At 47.1% G+C, this 14,518-nt stretch overlaps 1 protein-coding gene across 1 annotated transcript in view; it reads left to right on the top strand.

Moving 5' to 3' along the window:
- Positions 1-14,518, top strand: part of DNAH17 (dynein axonemal heavy chain 17) — a 99,534-nt gene that overhangs the window by 39,523 nt on the left and 45,493 nt on the right. The window contains exons 32-40 of the mRNA XM_077833775.1: positions 3,567-3,674; positions 3,821-3,952; positions 4,379-4,539; positions 4,722-4,878; positions 6,292-6,396; positions 10,236-10,393; positions 10,731-10,869; positions 11,431-11,658; positions 14,249-14,386. Of these exons, the coding sequence (XP_077689901.1) occupies positions 3,567-3,674; positions 3,821-3,952; positions 4,379-4,539; positions 4,722-4,878; positions 6,292-6,396; positions 10,236-10,393; positions 10,731-10,869; positions 11,431-11,658; positions 14,249-14,386 (1,326 nt within the window). The remainder of the gene's footprint in view (positions 1-3,566; positions 3,675-3,820; positions 3,953-4,378; positions 4,540-4,721; positions 4,879-6,291; positions 6,397-10,235; positions 10,394-10,730; positions 10,870-11,430; positions 11,659-14,248; positions 14,387-14,518) is intronic.

The raw sequence follows: 14,518 nt of genomic DNA, 5'->3' as shown, positions 1-14,518 counted from the left end.
TCCACCCCAGAGGACTGCCGAAGTAACAGAAGGCTGGCATTCAATAAGTTTTGAAGTGCAGTGTGGCCTTGTCCTCCCCTCCTCCCCCACCCCTCCTGGGCTACCTTGGCAGTTATCCCCCTATTTGTGTGACAAATTAATAAAGAATGCATGAATGTGAAGCAACAATGACTTTATTGCCTCTGCAAGTGGTGATCGAAGGGGGAGGGGAGGGCAGTTGACTTACAGGGAAGTAGAGTGAACCAAGGGGGTGGGTTTTCATCAAGGAGAAACAAACAGAACTGTCGCACCGTAGCCTGGTCAGCCATGAAACTGGTTTTCAAAGCTTCTCTGATGCGCACCGCGCCCTCCTGTGCTCTTCTAACTGCCCTGGTGTCTGGCTGTGCGTAATCAGGGGCCAGGCGATTTGCCTCAACTTCCCACCCCACCATAAACGTCTTCCCCTTACTCTCACAGATATTGTGGAGCACATAGCAAGTGGTAATAACAATGGGAATATTGGTTTTGCTGCAGTCTAACCGAGTCAGTAAACTGCGCCAGCGTGCTTTTAAACGTCCAAATGCACATTCTACCACCATTCTGCACTTACTCAGCCAAGTGTTGAACAGCTCCTGACTACTGTCCAAGCTGCCCATGTACGGCTTCATGAGCCATTGTATTAAGGGGTAGGCTGGGTCCCCAAGGATAACTATAGGCATTTCGCAAAAAGAAAAGGAGTACTTGTGGCACCTTAGAGACTAACCAATTTATTTGAGCATAAGCTTTCGTGAGCTACAGCTCACTTCATCGGATGCTCACGAAAGCTTATGCTCAAATAAATTGGTTAGTCTCTAAGGTGCCACAAGTACTCCTTTTCTTTTTGCGAATACAGACTAACACGGCTGTTACTCTGAAACCTGTCATATAGGCATTTCAACATCCCCAACGGTTATTTTCTGGTCTGGAAAGTAAGTCCCTTGCTGCAGCTGTTCATACAGACCGGAGTTCCTAAAGATGTGAGCGTTCTGTACCTTTCCTGGCCATCCCACGTCGATGTTGGTGAAACGTCCCTTGTGATCCACCAGTGCTTGCAGCACCATTGAAAAATACCCCTTTCAGTTTATGTACTGCCTGCCTTGGTGGTCCGGTCCCAAGATAGGGATATGCATTCCATCTATAGCCCCACCACAGTTAGGGAACCCCATGCAGCAAAGCCTTCCACTATAACCTGCACATTTCTCAGAGTCACTACCCTTGATAGCAGCTGCTCAGTGATTGCTTTGGCTACTTGGATCGCAGCAGCCCCCACAGTAGATTTGCCCACTCCAAATTGATTCCCGACTGACCGGTAGCTGTCTGGCATTGCAAGCTTCCGGAGGGCTATTGCCACTTGCTTGTGAACTGTGAGGTCTGCTCTCATCTTGGTATTCTTGCGCTTCAGGGCAGGGGAAAGCAAGTCACAAAGTTCTATGAAAGTGCCTTTACGCATGCGAAAGTTTCGCAGCCACTTTGGAATCATCCCAGACCCGCAATACTATGGGGTCCCACCAGTCGGTGCTTGTTTCACGGGCCCAGAATCAGCGTTCCACGGCATGAGCCTGCCCCATTGCCACCAAGATGTCCAAATTGCCGGGGGCCATGCTTTGAGAGAAGTCTGTGTCCATGTCCTCATCACTCTCGTCACTGCGCTGCCATCACCTCCTCGCCTGCTTTTGCAGATTCTGGTTCTGCATATATTGCATGGTAATGCGCGAGGTGTTTACAATGCTCATAACTGCCGTGGTGATCTGAGCGGGCTCCATGCTTGCTGTGGTATGGCGTCTGCAGGAGAGCAGAGTGGCAGCAGAAGTGGTCGTTCAATGACGATGGTTTGCAGACCTACTGCACCGTCTGCTGCCAGGACACAACAGCTGAGCGGACTGCACACTTGCCGTGTTATGGCGAGACAAGAGCAGCCAAGCAGAGGTTGCAGTGGAAGCGGCCCTGCGAGACCACCAGGAGAGCAGAGTGGCAGCGGAAGCAGTGGCTGACAACCTGTGAGGTGGATTCATGAGAGCAGGAGAGCAGAGTTGAAGCAGGAGCCCATGAGAGACAACATGGGGAAATTCGCTATCGAGACAAGAGCAGGAGAGCAGGGTGGCAGTGGAAGCGGTGGATCCCGATGGTCATATAGAGGACCTGCGAGGTGGATTCGTAGCATCAGGAGAGCAGGGTGGCAGCGGAAGCGGTGGTTTGATGACGACGGTTAGCAGTCCTCCTGCACCGTCTGCTGAAAGCAGTATGGCGCCCGCATGGAAAAAAGGGACAAAACGATTGTCTGCCGTTGCTTTCACGGAGGGAGGGGCGACTGACGACATGTACCCAAAACCACCCGAGACAATGTTTTTGCCCCATCAGGCATTGGTAGCTTAACCCAGAATTCCAGTGGGCAGCGGAGACTGCAGGAACTGTGGGATAGCTACCCACAGTGCAATGCTCTAAAAGTCAACACTAGTGTCGGTACTGTGGACGCACTTTGCCAACTTAATGCGCTTAGTGGGGACACACAATCAACTGTATAAAATCGCTTTCTAAAAATCGACTTCTATAAATTCGACCTAATTTCGTAGTGTAGACATACCCTTATTAGAGTTGCTCATGCTAAGCCACTGGCCAGGTGGCTTTTGGAGTATCGCTTTTCTTAGCTGGATATTGAGTGTAACGGTTGTGACAGGGGAGGTGGGCTGGTTTCTGTCCAGGGACCATGCTTGAGATCAATTCAAGTTACAGGGAAACTGGAATTGTTGAGTAATGTTGAACAATTAAAGTGTTGTGGTCCCTTTTGAAATCCTGTCTTAGACTGAGACTAGCAAATGATCTAAGGTGAAATCTTGGCTCTGTTGAAATTCCCACTGGCCTTGTTGGGGCCAGTATTTCAGCCCTAGTGTTTAACACAGAAGCAAGGAAATGCAGACAATACCCCAGGAGCTGGGGAGAACAGTTCTGAACAGGTTTAAAGGCGCTTAAAACCATTTGGGCAGTGTCAGTAGTTTGTCTGTCTGGGGCTGTGTGTCCTACTAGGAAGGGAGATAGAGTGGCACCATTGTGAGCAATGGAAAGACGTTTGTGCAGACTTTTCCTGGTGTGCATGAGCTAAGGGAAGCTAAGAAAGCTGAGGATTTTCTGATTTCTTAAAGAGTTGGAGTGTGCCTGGGCTGGGCTTAGGTCTAGCTTTGGACCATTTTATCTTTGAATTTGATTTTTCTAGTAAACTTTGTTTTATTTAAGACAGTTGGGTCCTCTTCTGTCTGCAGGGGGGGAGCAGGCAGAGCTGTCCTGGAAAAGGTAAATGAATCTTGGCCTCTGAGAGAGGCAGTGGGGGTCTGGAGAAGACGCACTGCTAGGCTTCTTGGGCAGAGGTGTGGCACGGGATGCTTTCCTGAAGTGCTTGTCTGAGCGCTGGTCATGCTGATGGCCAGAGCATGGGAATAGACCAAAGGCCACAGGCAAGAGCTGGGGCTGAAGGGCACAGGTAACAGCATTGTCATTGAACATGAAATATTCTGCCACCAACTTGTCTCCCCCTGTTTTTATGTGGTTTATGGCAGATTGCGTTAACCTGCACTCAGATCTGGTGGACTACAGAGGTCGGCATTGCCTTCTCAAGACTGGAGGAAGGTTATGAAAATGCAATTAAAGATTACAACAAAAAGCAGGTGTGTAGCCAGATATTTACGAGTGCACCTGTGTTGCAGCAAACTCTGTGCAGTCTCCTCAGAATCGCTTTTACCTGGCAGAAAAACTAGGCAAAATATTATGTCACTTTCCTGTGTCCATCCATTCTTTTTTCTTTCTTTCTTAGATTAATCAGTTAAACACGCTAATTACACTACTCATTGGCAGCTTAACCTCAGGAGACAGAATGAAGATCATGACAATCTGTACTATCGATGTACATGCCAGAGATGTCGTGGCAAAAATGATCCTTGCTAAGGTATAAGTTACAGCCTGAGTTTTCATTGCTTTGTTCATTGGTGCTTTTGAACAAACGTTTTCCTGTAATAACTTTTATTATTTTCAAATATTTTAAAAACATTCCAAATGGAGTGGAGCAATAAAGCATGAACAGAATAGTCTTGCTTGCAAATTTAAGAGTCCATATGATCCAGTGAGGTAACAACCAAACAGGGATTCACAGGAGACTGGGTAATGTATACATGGGCTTTAAATCTCAATGTGTTAAGGACAGGGACCAGGGTGAGGGGTTTGTACTGTTTGGTGCCTTGTTCACATTCTGAGCATCATAATAAATAAATAACTCTAATCTATATGAGGATGGCTGGGGGAATGAATCATTAGGGTACATTTTCACTGCAAGCATTCACAGAAAAAGTAAACACACTTTCCATGGGCTCTGCAGGTGGAGAATTCCCAAGCATTCACCTGGCAGTCCCAGCTCAGACATCGGTGGGATGAAGAAAAAAGGCATTGCTATGCTAATATATGTGATGCTCAACTTCAGTATTCCTATGAATATCTGGGTAACACCCCTCGACTGGTCATTACTCCACTTACGGACCGGTATGCAAGGCTCAGCTCCTCATATTTCACATCTGTATTTAACATCTGTGCAGTTGAGATTTGCCTTAAAACTAGACAGCAGTTGTGGGAAACTGCAGTTTGGTGGGCTGGGCAGTGGCGGGTAGGGGACTGTTGCTGCCCAGATGGCCATTTAGATGTGATGCACTTCCCTTGCATTTCAGATGCTACATCACTCTGACCCAATCCCTTCACCTGATAATGGGGGGTGCACCTGCAGGCCCTGCGGGTACAGGGAAAACTGAGACCACTAAGGACCTGGGACGAGCTGTAGGGATCATGGTCTATGTCTTCAACTGCTCTGAGCAAATGGATTACAAGGTAAAACTCAAATGAGTGAAAGTAATGAATGAGGTCCGTGGATAGGATCCCAGAGCCCCCTCTCCAGGCCATGAGCAGTCCTAGAAGGGGGTGGGGGTGGGCATGTTCAAAGCGCTGCTGCATTCTGCCTCTTGCTGGCTGTGGAAAGGCTCCGGGGAGGCCATTGTAGCCCTGAGGCTAAATTACACTGGAGGGCAAACCAGGCCCCGAAAGCTCCAGGACTTAGGGAAAGCAAAAATGCTTTGAAGCCCCCGTGCAGAACCTCCACCCCCAACCTTCTCCCCTGCATTGTGTGGAGCTCAGGTACAGCTGAGGGTCCTGCCCCAAAGGCTTGTGGCTGAAGCAGTCTTGCCCAGGACACACCCATCGGCAAAGTCATGGTGACAGGGTCAACGTGAACTCTGGTCTGCTGGGGAATGGGGGCTGGAAAACTGAGCCTAAATATCAGGAAAGGCTTCCTGCCAGTGAGTGTATAAACCTATGACAGTCAGCCCAGGGGGACAGTGAGAGCCCTCTCCCTAGAGTACCTTAAACTAGACTGCACAGACAGCTAGCCAATATATCGCAGGGACAGATTAGCAGGTCTACGAGCCCTGTTCCATTTGAGTTCATCATGAGGCTACTGATGGTGTTGGAACCATGGCAGGAGTGAGCCCCCTGGAGAACGTTTCTGGGGAGGGGTACAGCAAACGGTGTGCACAGCAAGCTGAATTCCAGTACTTTTCCTCCCCTCATGACAAAGTCCGTGCAATTGCTCGGAGACTGCAGTCTCCTATTCGTTTCTAATTGGTCCCTCCCATGTGCCTCTGAAAGTCTCCTTCATGTGCGGCGCTCGCTGCCGCAATAGTTGGTGGCTTTGCAACCAAAGTCAGGCATGGGAACTCAGTGCCACAAGCAGCCCACCCCTTCCCCACTGGGAGCCCTGTCACTTCACACAGTCTGGCAGCTGGGCTGAGAACACTTCCTTTCCCCCTCCAGTTGCTAGGGAAAAGCCCAGGTGTCAGGGTGGTACCTCTCGCTGCTGTGGAGTGTCATTCACACACTTGTAGTGACTGTGGGTCCATGGTAGTTCTGGCTTTGACTTCAGTGGAGAACACTCCGTCTCAGGCTGTTTTGGCAGGAAGCTGGGACTAGGGCACGTGTGACGTCCCTGCATGTACAGCTATCTGGACAGCACCTGCTGAAACTAGAGGAAAATCCTGGGTAACTGCAAAGGAGTTTTCACAAAGGAGTCAAAATTTCCCTACAGGAGGGGGATTTTTCCTCTGTATTTTTGGATGACCCTAATGTTGTGAGAGGCTGTCCTAGAGAAACAGTGTGTAGTATAAATGTCAGATTAATTCCTTAGAACTGTTCTTTTTGTAATGAATCCCCATGGTGCAGTCAGCCTTCTCCAATCACTTTGCTCTCTAGTCCTGTGGAAATATCTACAAAGGATTAGCTCAGACTGGAGCCTGGGGATGCTTTGATGAATTCAATCGCATTTCAGTAGAAGTTTTATCAGTGATTGCTGTGCAGGTAGGAAGTTTTCTCCAGGATGTAAATTACTGTGATGTTGTGGTAAATACTCATCTGTCCTGATCCTGACAATTTCCCTATCTACTTAAGCCATTCAACAAATGCAAGGTGTGTTATGGGATACTTAGCAGAAGTGAATGGAATTCTAATACAGCTATAGGCCAATTTAGGCTATGTAACGGGTCTAATATTTGTGTTTAATGCATATATATAAAAATAATAGGGCTGTCAAGCGATGAAAAAAATTAAGCACGCCATTGAACACCCTGTTAAACAATAACAGAATACCATTTATTTAAATATTTGTGGCTGTTTTCTACATTTTCAAATATATTGATTTAATTTACAACACAGAATACAAAGAGTACAGTGCTCACTTTATATTTATTTTTGATTACAAATATTTGCACTGTAAAAAACAAAATAGTATTTTTCAATTCACCTCATACAAGTACTGTAGTGCAATCTCCCTATCTGAAAGTTGAACTTACAAATGTAGAATTATGTCCAAAAAAATGACTGCATTCAAAAATAAAACAATGTCAAACTTTAGAGCCTACAAGTCCACTCAGTCCTACTTCAGCCAATCACTCGGACAAACAAGTCTGGTTACAATTTGCAGGAGATACTGCTGCCTGCTTCTTGTTTACAGTGTCACCTGAAAGTGAGAACAGGTGTTCACATGGCACTGTTGTAGCTGGCATCGCAAGAGATTTATGTGCCAGATGCGCTAAAGATTCATATGTCCCTTCATGCTTCAGCCACCATTCCAGGGGACGTGCCTCCATGCTGATGTTGGGTTCTGCTCAATAATGACCCAAAGCAGAGCTGACTGATGCATGTTCATTTTCATCATCGAGTCGATACCACCAGCAGAAGGTTGATTTTCTTTTTTGGTGGTTCAGGTTCTGTAGTTTTCGCATCTAAGTGTTGATCTTTTAAGACTTCAGAAAGCATGCTCCACACCTCGTCCCTCTCAGATTTTGGGTCGAGTACTGTAGCTATTTTTAGAAATCTCACATTGGTACCTTTTTTGTGTTTTGTCAAATCTGCTGCATAAGTGTTCTTAAAATGAACAACATGCGTTGGGTCATCATCTGAGACTGCTACAACGTGAACTATATGGCAGAATGCAGGTAAAACAGAAGGGAAGACATACAATTCTCCCCCAAGGAGTTCAGTCACAAATTTAATTAACACATTATTTTTTTAATGAGCATCACCAGCATGGAAGCATGTCCTTTGGAATGGTGGCCAAAGCATGAAGGGGTGTACGAATGTTTAGCATATCTGGCACGTAAATACCTTGCAATGGCAGCTACGAAAGTGCCATGCGAATGCCTGTTCTCACTTTCAGGTGACATTGTAAATAAGAAGCGGGCAACATTATCTCCCGTAAATGTAAACAAACTTGTTTGTCTTAGCAATTGGCTGAACAAGAAGAAGGACTGAGTGGACTTGCAGGCTCTAAAGGTTTACATTGTTTTGGTTTTGAGTGAAGTTATGTAACAAAAAAAAAATCTACATTTGTAAGTTACGCTTTCATGATAAAGAAATTGCACTTCAGTACTTGTATGAGGTGAACTGAAAAATACCATTTCTCTTTATCATTTTTACAATGCAAATATTTGTAATAAAAAATATAAAGTGAGCGCTGCACACTTTGTATTCTGTTGTAATAGAAATCAATATATTAGAAAACGTAGAAAAACATCCAAAAATATTTAATACATTTCAATTGGTATTCTATTGTTTAACAGTCTGATTAATCGCAATTAATTTTTTTAATCATGATTAATTTTTTTGAGTTAACCACGTGAGTTAACTGCGATTAATCGACAGCCCTAATATATATATTGTGACAAAGTTCCTCCTCTACCTTGAGAAAAGGAGTACTTGTGGCACCTTAGAGACTAACCAATTTATTTAAGCATAAGCTTTCGTGAGCTACAGCTCACTTCATCGGATGCATGCAGTGGAAACTGCAGAAGACATTATATACACAGAGACCATGAAACAATACCTCCTCCCACCCCGCTCTCCTGCTGGTAATAGCTTATCCAAAGTGATCACTCTCCTTACAATGTGTATGAAAATCAAGGTGGGCCATTTCCAGCACAAATCCAGGTTTTCTCACCCCCCCTGCCCCAAATGGCCCACCTTGATTTTCATACACATTGTAAGGAGAGTGGTCACTTTGGATAAGCTATTACCAGCAGGAGAGGGAGTTTGTGTGTGTAGTTTTTGGAAAAAGGGGGGGGGGTGAGAAAACCTGGATTTGTGCTGGAAATGGCCCACCTTGATTATCATACACATTGTAAAGAGAGTGGTCACTTTGGATGGGCTATTACCAGCAGGAGAGTGAGTTTTTGTGTGGGGGGGCAGAGGGTGAGAAAACCTGGATTTGTGCTGGAAATGGCCCAACTTGATTATCATACACATTGTAAGGAGAGTGGTCACTTTTGGATGGGCTGTCACCAGCAGGACAGTGGGGTGGGAGGAGGTATTGTTTCATGGTCTCTGTGTATATAATGTCTTCTGCAGTTTCCACAGTATGCATCTGATGAAGTGAGCTGTAGCTCACGAAAGCTCATGCTCAAATAAATTGGTTAGTCTCTAAGGTGCCACAAGTCCTCCTTTTCTTTTTGCGAATACCGACTAACACGGCTGTTACTCTGAAACCTGTCCTCTGCCTTGGTGGGTCCTGCGCTTGTTGGCAGATTTGCTCGCCTCAGAGGTTCACGGCAGCCCTCAGCTTGGCCACTTTTGCTAGTGGCTCAAACCTGCCATTCACTCAGCTAACCCCATCACTGGGCAGCGTGGGGGAAAGGAGGAGAAACCCATCCACTTCCCGGGTCCCAATAGGATCGCTCTTCTGTAGCCATCTGGCCCGACCCTGTCATATACACACACACACACACGCTTTTCTATGAGTCTGTGCCTACTGCAGTCGTGACGTGTGACTTAACCTCAAGACAGCATATCCGAGCTTTAACCTCGCTAGCTCGGGCTGTAGGGCAGTGAAGCTATGAGAGCGAGAGCGTCCGCGCAGGCTGCACAATCCCACCTGGAAGCCTGGGTAAGTGCCACAGGGCTAGCCACCCTGGAGCCTGCACTGCTCCTGCTTCACTGCTCTGGGCCCGGAGAGAGGCTCTGGTGTGTCGGCTCGAGCTGCAGCCATACCCGGTCAGTGAGTGCAGCACAGATGTGCCCTGAGAACAGGAGAAGCCATGTAACATCTCACCTAAGCAACTCCATTCCCTTTATCCGCATCCTCATAGTCTTTTATTTTCATGTCAGCTAAAGGGGGGAGCTGAATAAACCTCAGGCTGGTTCCAGCCTGTGATGGGGTGGAAGAAGGGAGGAGAATATTCAAGCTAGTCTGGTCCACGGCTGTGGGAAGGTATGGACTCCAGTCTGGTTGGGGCCCAGTATAGGAGATGCACCATCATTTGAATTGTTCCAGCGTACTCCCTGAGAGATCAGTCCATCCCCCAACTCAGGCTGAGTAGCACCTTGCTACACAAAATCAATGGGATCGCACAGGGAGGGCCAGATTCTGAGTCCCACCCTCAGAATAAGGAGCAGTTACTCACCCAAATAGACCTATTGAAGTCAGTGGGATTCCTTGGGAGTAATTCCTAGTGAATGTGAGTACAGGAAGTCACAGTCTAGCTCAGAGTAAGGGTGACTGCATTCAGCCTGCAAGCACCCAATAAGCCCTTCCCTTAGTACTTAAAGGGGTTCTAGAGTCCACTGGGCAGTGCTTCTTGGTTGTTTAAGATGCAAACTGTAATTCATTACATTGTTGGTACTGAATCTTCCTCTTACTTGTGTAGGTAAAATGTGTGCAAGATGCAATTCGTGCCAAAAAGAAAACATTTAATTTCCTTGGAGAGATAATAGGTCTTATACCAACAGTTGGAATATTCATTACAATGAATCCCGGCTATGCAGGCCGGACTGAATTGCCTGAAAATCTAAAGGCTTTATTCAGGTATTTGTGTGCGGGTGACTATCGTCAGAACCTGGTTGTTAATTGACAGTATGCTGATTATATTCTCTGATTTGCCACCTTGCTGTACCAAGGGCTCTTTTGCTTTTATTAGAGCGAGAGAGACTGTGTGTGTGTGTGTGTGTGTGCGTGTGTGCACACACAATGTATACAATATAATGAAGGCTCTATATTGAAAATCCAAGCACGCAAAATTCCATCATCTTGTAGTTCAGCTCTGCATATGTATATCAGAGAAGGGGACGCAGCGAATGTATGTGTGCAAAGGCTAATTTTCTCAAAGGTTGACATGGAACTTTGTTCGCCTTGTTTCCTTTAGACCCTGCGCTATGGTTGTCCCCGATTTTGAGCTTATCTGTGAAATTATGCTTGTTGCAGAAGGTTTTCTTGATGCCAGACTTCTTGCTAGAAAGTTTATTACTCTTTATACACTATGCAAAGAGCTACTTTCGAAGCAGGTAATTTAATATTAGTCCACGGTTCTTTGAGCAGGAAGAGTTTATCTATTTTAAAATCTGACATAGATATATTTTTAAAAATCACAAGTTATTAGTCGCAACTTGGCCTGTATTTTTCCAAACATTTTAAGCTACATTGTGGAAAATTCCACTCAGACACTGATGTGACTTCTGACAGACAGCCTGCCTGCGGCATGGATGGTCAGCAGGAAAATAAAGAGATGCAGCACAGTACGTACTAGTAGAATAAAGCCCATACAGACGATTGCATCCTCACATTGGTCATGTCAGTTGCCTTAAAAGCTAATGGAAATCTGCTTCCAGGGAGGCAAAACACACTACCCAGCTGAAGGTTGCTAGGGTTTCTTTCATTCCTTTGTTGAATGGAGTTTCCCCTGCAAATACACACACTTAATGGCATTTCTTCTGGGTGCTGTGGAGACTTTCTGGAGTTTGGGTTTTTTGGGAGGGTGTTGTGGTTTTTCTGTGTTTTTTTTTTTAAATTTAAAACCATTTTATTTCACCCAAATGCAATGTAAGGCTTTGCTCACTGTTTGCCAGGATCATTATGACTGGGGCTTGAGAGCTATTAAGTCTGTGCTGGTGGTAGCAGGCTCCTTGAAGAGAGGCGACCCTGGCCGTGCGGAGGATCAAGTCCTAATGAGAGCTTTACGAGACTTCAACATCCCCAAGATTGTGACGGATGACTTGCCGGTGTTCATGGGACTAATTGGAGACCTTTTCCCAGCACTGGATGTACCGAGAAAACGGGATTTGAACTTTGAAAAGGTGACTGCGCAGACACGGGCCTTGCTGACCTTGGCCATTAAGATTATTGGTGGGAGGCGGCTCTTGGGTCTCCTATTTTTTCCTGTCATAGGGCAACAGCCGCCTGGCATGCCCCCCTGCAGCAGGTTGCAGAACAACAAACCTGTCTGCCTCAGTTTCCCCTTCAGAGTTCCCAAAAATAGCCCTTAAAGACTTTCCAATTATACATAGTCCTTACAGGGTTAATTTATTACACATGTCCCATGTACATAAATCATAACAAAAGTCCCACACCCATAATCCATAATTCCCCAGCACAGTCCAAACAGTATATGTAACCCACCACGTCCCGCGGTGTCTCCCCATGCCTCACTCCCAGCCTTCTGCCCTCTCTGGGCCTCCAGCTTCAGCTCTCGAGCCATCTCCCTCTGCTGCTCTCAGCCTTCGGCCCTCTCCAGTCCTCTCTGGCTCACTAAGGCCAGCAGGCTAGCCCTTCCACTGGCTTCCTAGCCCTCTGCCATTTTCAGCCTTATGGCACTTGCTCTCTAGAACAGGATAGTGAGCAAACTTGCCCCTGTGCTGGCCTCCTAGACAGCTCCTCCATCTTCCCAGGGAGGGCCTTCAGTCTCTCTCTCTCCCAGGCAGCTGTCACCGGCCCCTTTCCGCACTGACTCTCCCCTCCTGTGCCCAGGCTGTCCCCCATTTATATGGCTCAGGTACCTTCTTTTAAACCCAGCTGCAGTGAGCTGGTGAGTCACAGGCCTTGCTCTCTCTCAAAGGGCCAATGTCACTCTGTGATATCCCCCCTTTAACTTGCACCTCACCACCCTCAAAGGCTTTGTGTCATGGAGACCCTGGCCAAGAAGAGCTTGAAGTGACTCTTTCAAGTTCTTTACTGAGGGCCAGACAGAAGGGATAATCTCCGAACGACATGTGGCGTGTCTGACTCCCGCACAGAGTATGCTGCTTGTGCGGTGCTCCCTCAGCCCACGTTCTGGAGAGTAGGGACCGTCTCAAAACCGGAACGGAGACCCCTTGTGCAGTACAGATCCCTGGCTGGCCTTAGTGGAGTAGTGGGTAGTGCCTAAGAGCCAACCAAGAGTGGGGCCTCTTGTATTCATTTAGATGGAATCAGTGGGCCCAAATAGTCAAAAGTGTTCACCTGACCCTATCGCTGTCCAGCATTACAGAGGGTTTGGTACGCAGACCACAGCCAGCTCAGCACCATGGTAAACAGGCCACTGAACGTTTGTAGCCTTTTATTTTAGATACAGAAAAGAAGGGGGCGGGGGAAGGCTAAAGCATTTGAAATGTCAAGGATTAACTAAGGCTTTCATTTTAACAACACCCCTTTTTCCCTCTCCCTCTAGCTACAGAGAGTCTTTAGAAAGAACCCTCTCCCCTTGTTTGACAGCAATAACCGTCCTTTTTTGGGAAGAGGGGAAGAGTTAGCTGAGATGGGCTGGAGCTGCTGTTCTTGCTGAAGTCTGACCCCATTTCCTAGAAGACAAACACACACAAGATGGGGAAGTAATGAACAGCAAGGGAGAAAATGCAGCATCTGTCTCTGGTGTTGATTCCCACTTGCAGCCTCACTGCTGGAAAAACACATGGATGGCACATGCTCTTATTAGCCACTCTGACACACTGAGTGAACTTGAACTAACATTGGGCTAGTTAGGGCACTGCCTTTAGCTTCCTCTTTCTGGTCACAGGCTGACAAAAGTGTTGCAAAATATAGTCTTGGCCAGCTAAGCAGAAGGCAAAAGGAGAGGGATAGAGAAGGGAAGAAATAACTTGGGGAAGGGAAAAGTCACATGGGGAGTGGGGAGCAGTGGCTGGGGTGGGGGCAGGACAAAGTCTCATATCCCAGGTGGTGGTTGTGATTCAGCCAGAGCCGGGGGAGGAGGGGCGTATCTGGGTCCCTCTCTTGGCCCAGGCTAGTCAGGACATCTCTCAGAATTAGGACGACAGACAAAATGGTGTCCTGCTGGATCCCAGAAGATGGTGGGGGTGGCAGCCATGGTGGGGAAGGTCATTCCTTTCCTTCTTTCAGCCAACATTGTGGTGGCCAGCTTGTCCCCCAAAGACTCCCCCAAAAGGGAGCAATGAGTGGAATAGCCTGTCCTTCCATTGTTGTCCATCAATTATGCCCAATCTCTGACACACCAATTTTGGTTCACTGATTTCCAGTCACACCCTTCTCTTGTTCACCAGGCATGCTCTTAACACAATCCTCGAATAATAGTAGGAGGCCTTTTGGTTTGGATTAGTTCAGTCTGTCTCCCTGTCTCCCTTTTCCCAACAGTGTGTGTTGTCAGTTACTGTGGCACGGTTTGAACGGTCACTCATATTTTCCACAGCTGAGCTCACAAGTAGCAAAGTGGGAGAACTGAAGCACACTGCCAATCAGCAAAGGGCAGAGCAAGCCCTGTCGAAAGTTCTCTGGGTGTCCAATGGTCCCTGCTTTGGCTGCTTCTGCAGCTGCTCCAACCAGCTGGAGTCTCTCGCTGGTTCTTCTCAAGGACATGGTAGCTGCAGGCTGTGTAGTGACTCTGTGTTCTGTGCAGTGGCTCCGGACAAGCTCTCACATCTCGTCTGAACTTCACAGATTATTAAGCAGTCCATCCTCGAGCTCAAGCTGCAGGCAGAAGAGAGCTTTGTGCTGAAGGTGGTGCAGCTGGAGCAGCTGCTCCAAGTGAGACACTCGGTGTTTGTCATTGGCAATGCAGGCAGTGGCAAGTCCCAGGTACGGGGCGGTGGGGGGGCAGACTAAATGGACAGAGATGTCTTGCAGCAGCATTTTCCAAACTCTTGGAGCTAGTGAGCCCTTCTCCAATTAAAATACATTCCCTAGTTTCCACACTCCTGCCCCCTCAGA

Source organism: Eretmochelys imbricata, chromosome 14, assembly GCF_965152235.1.
Source record: "Eretmochelys imbricata isolate rEreImb1 chromosome 14, rEreImb1.hap1, whole genome shotgun sequence".
Lineage (NCBI taxonomy): Eukaryota > Metazoa > Chordata > Testudines > Cheloniidae > Eretmochelys > Eretmochelys imbricata.
Note: the sequence above shows the minus strand (reverse complement) of the source record. Positions and strands in the feature narration are given on the sequence as shown.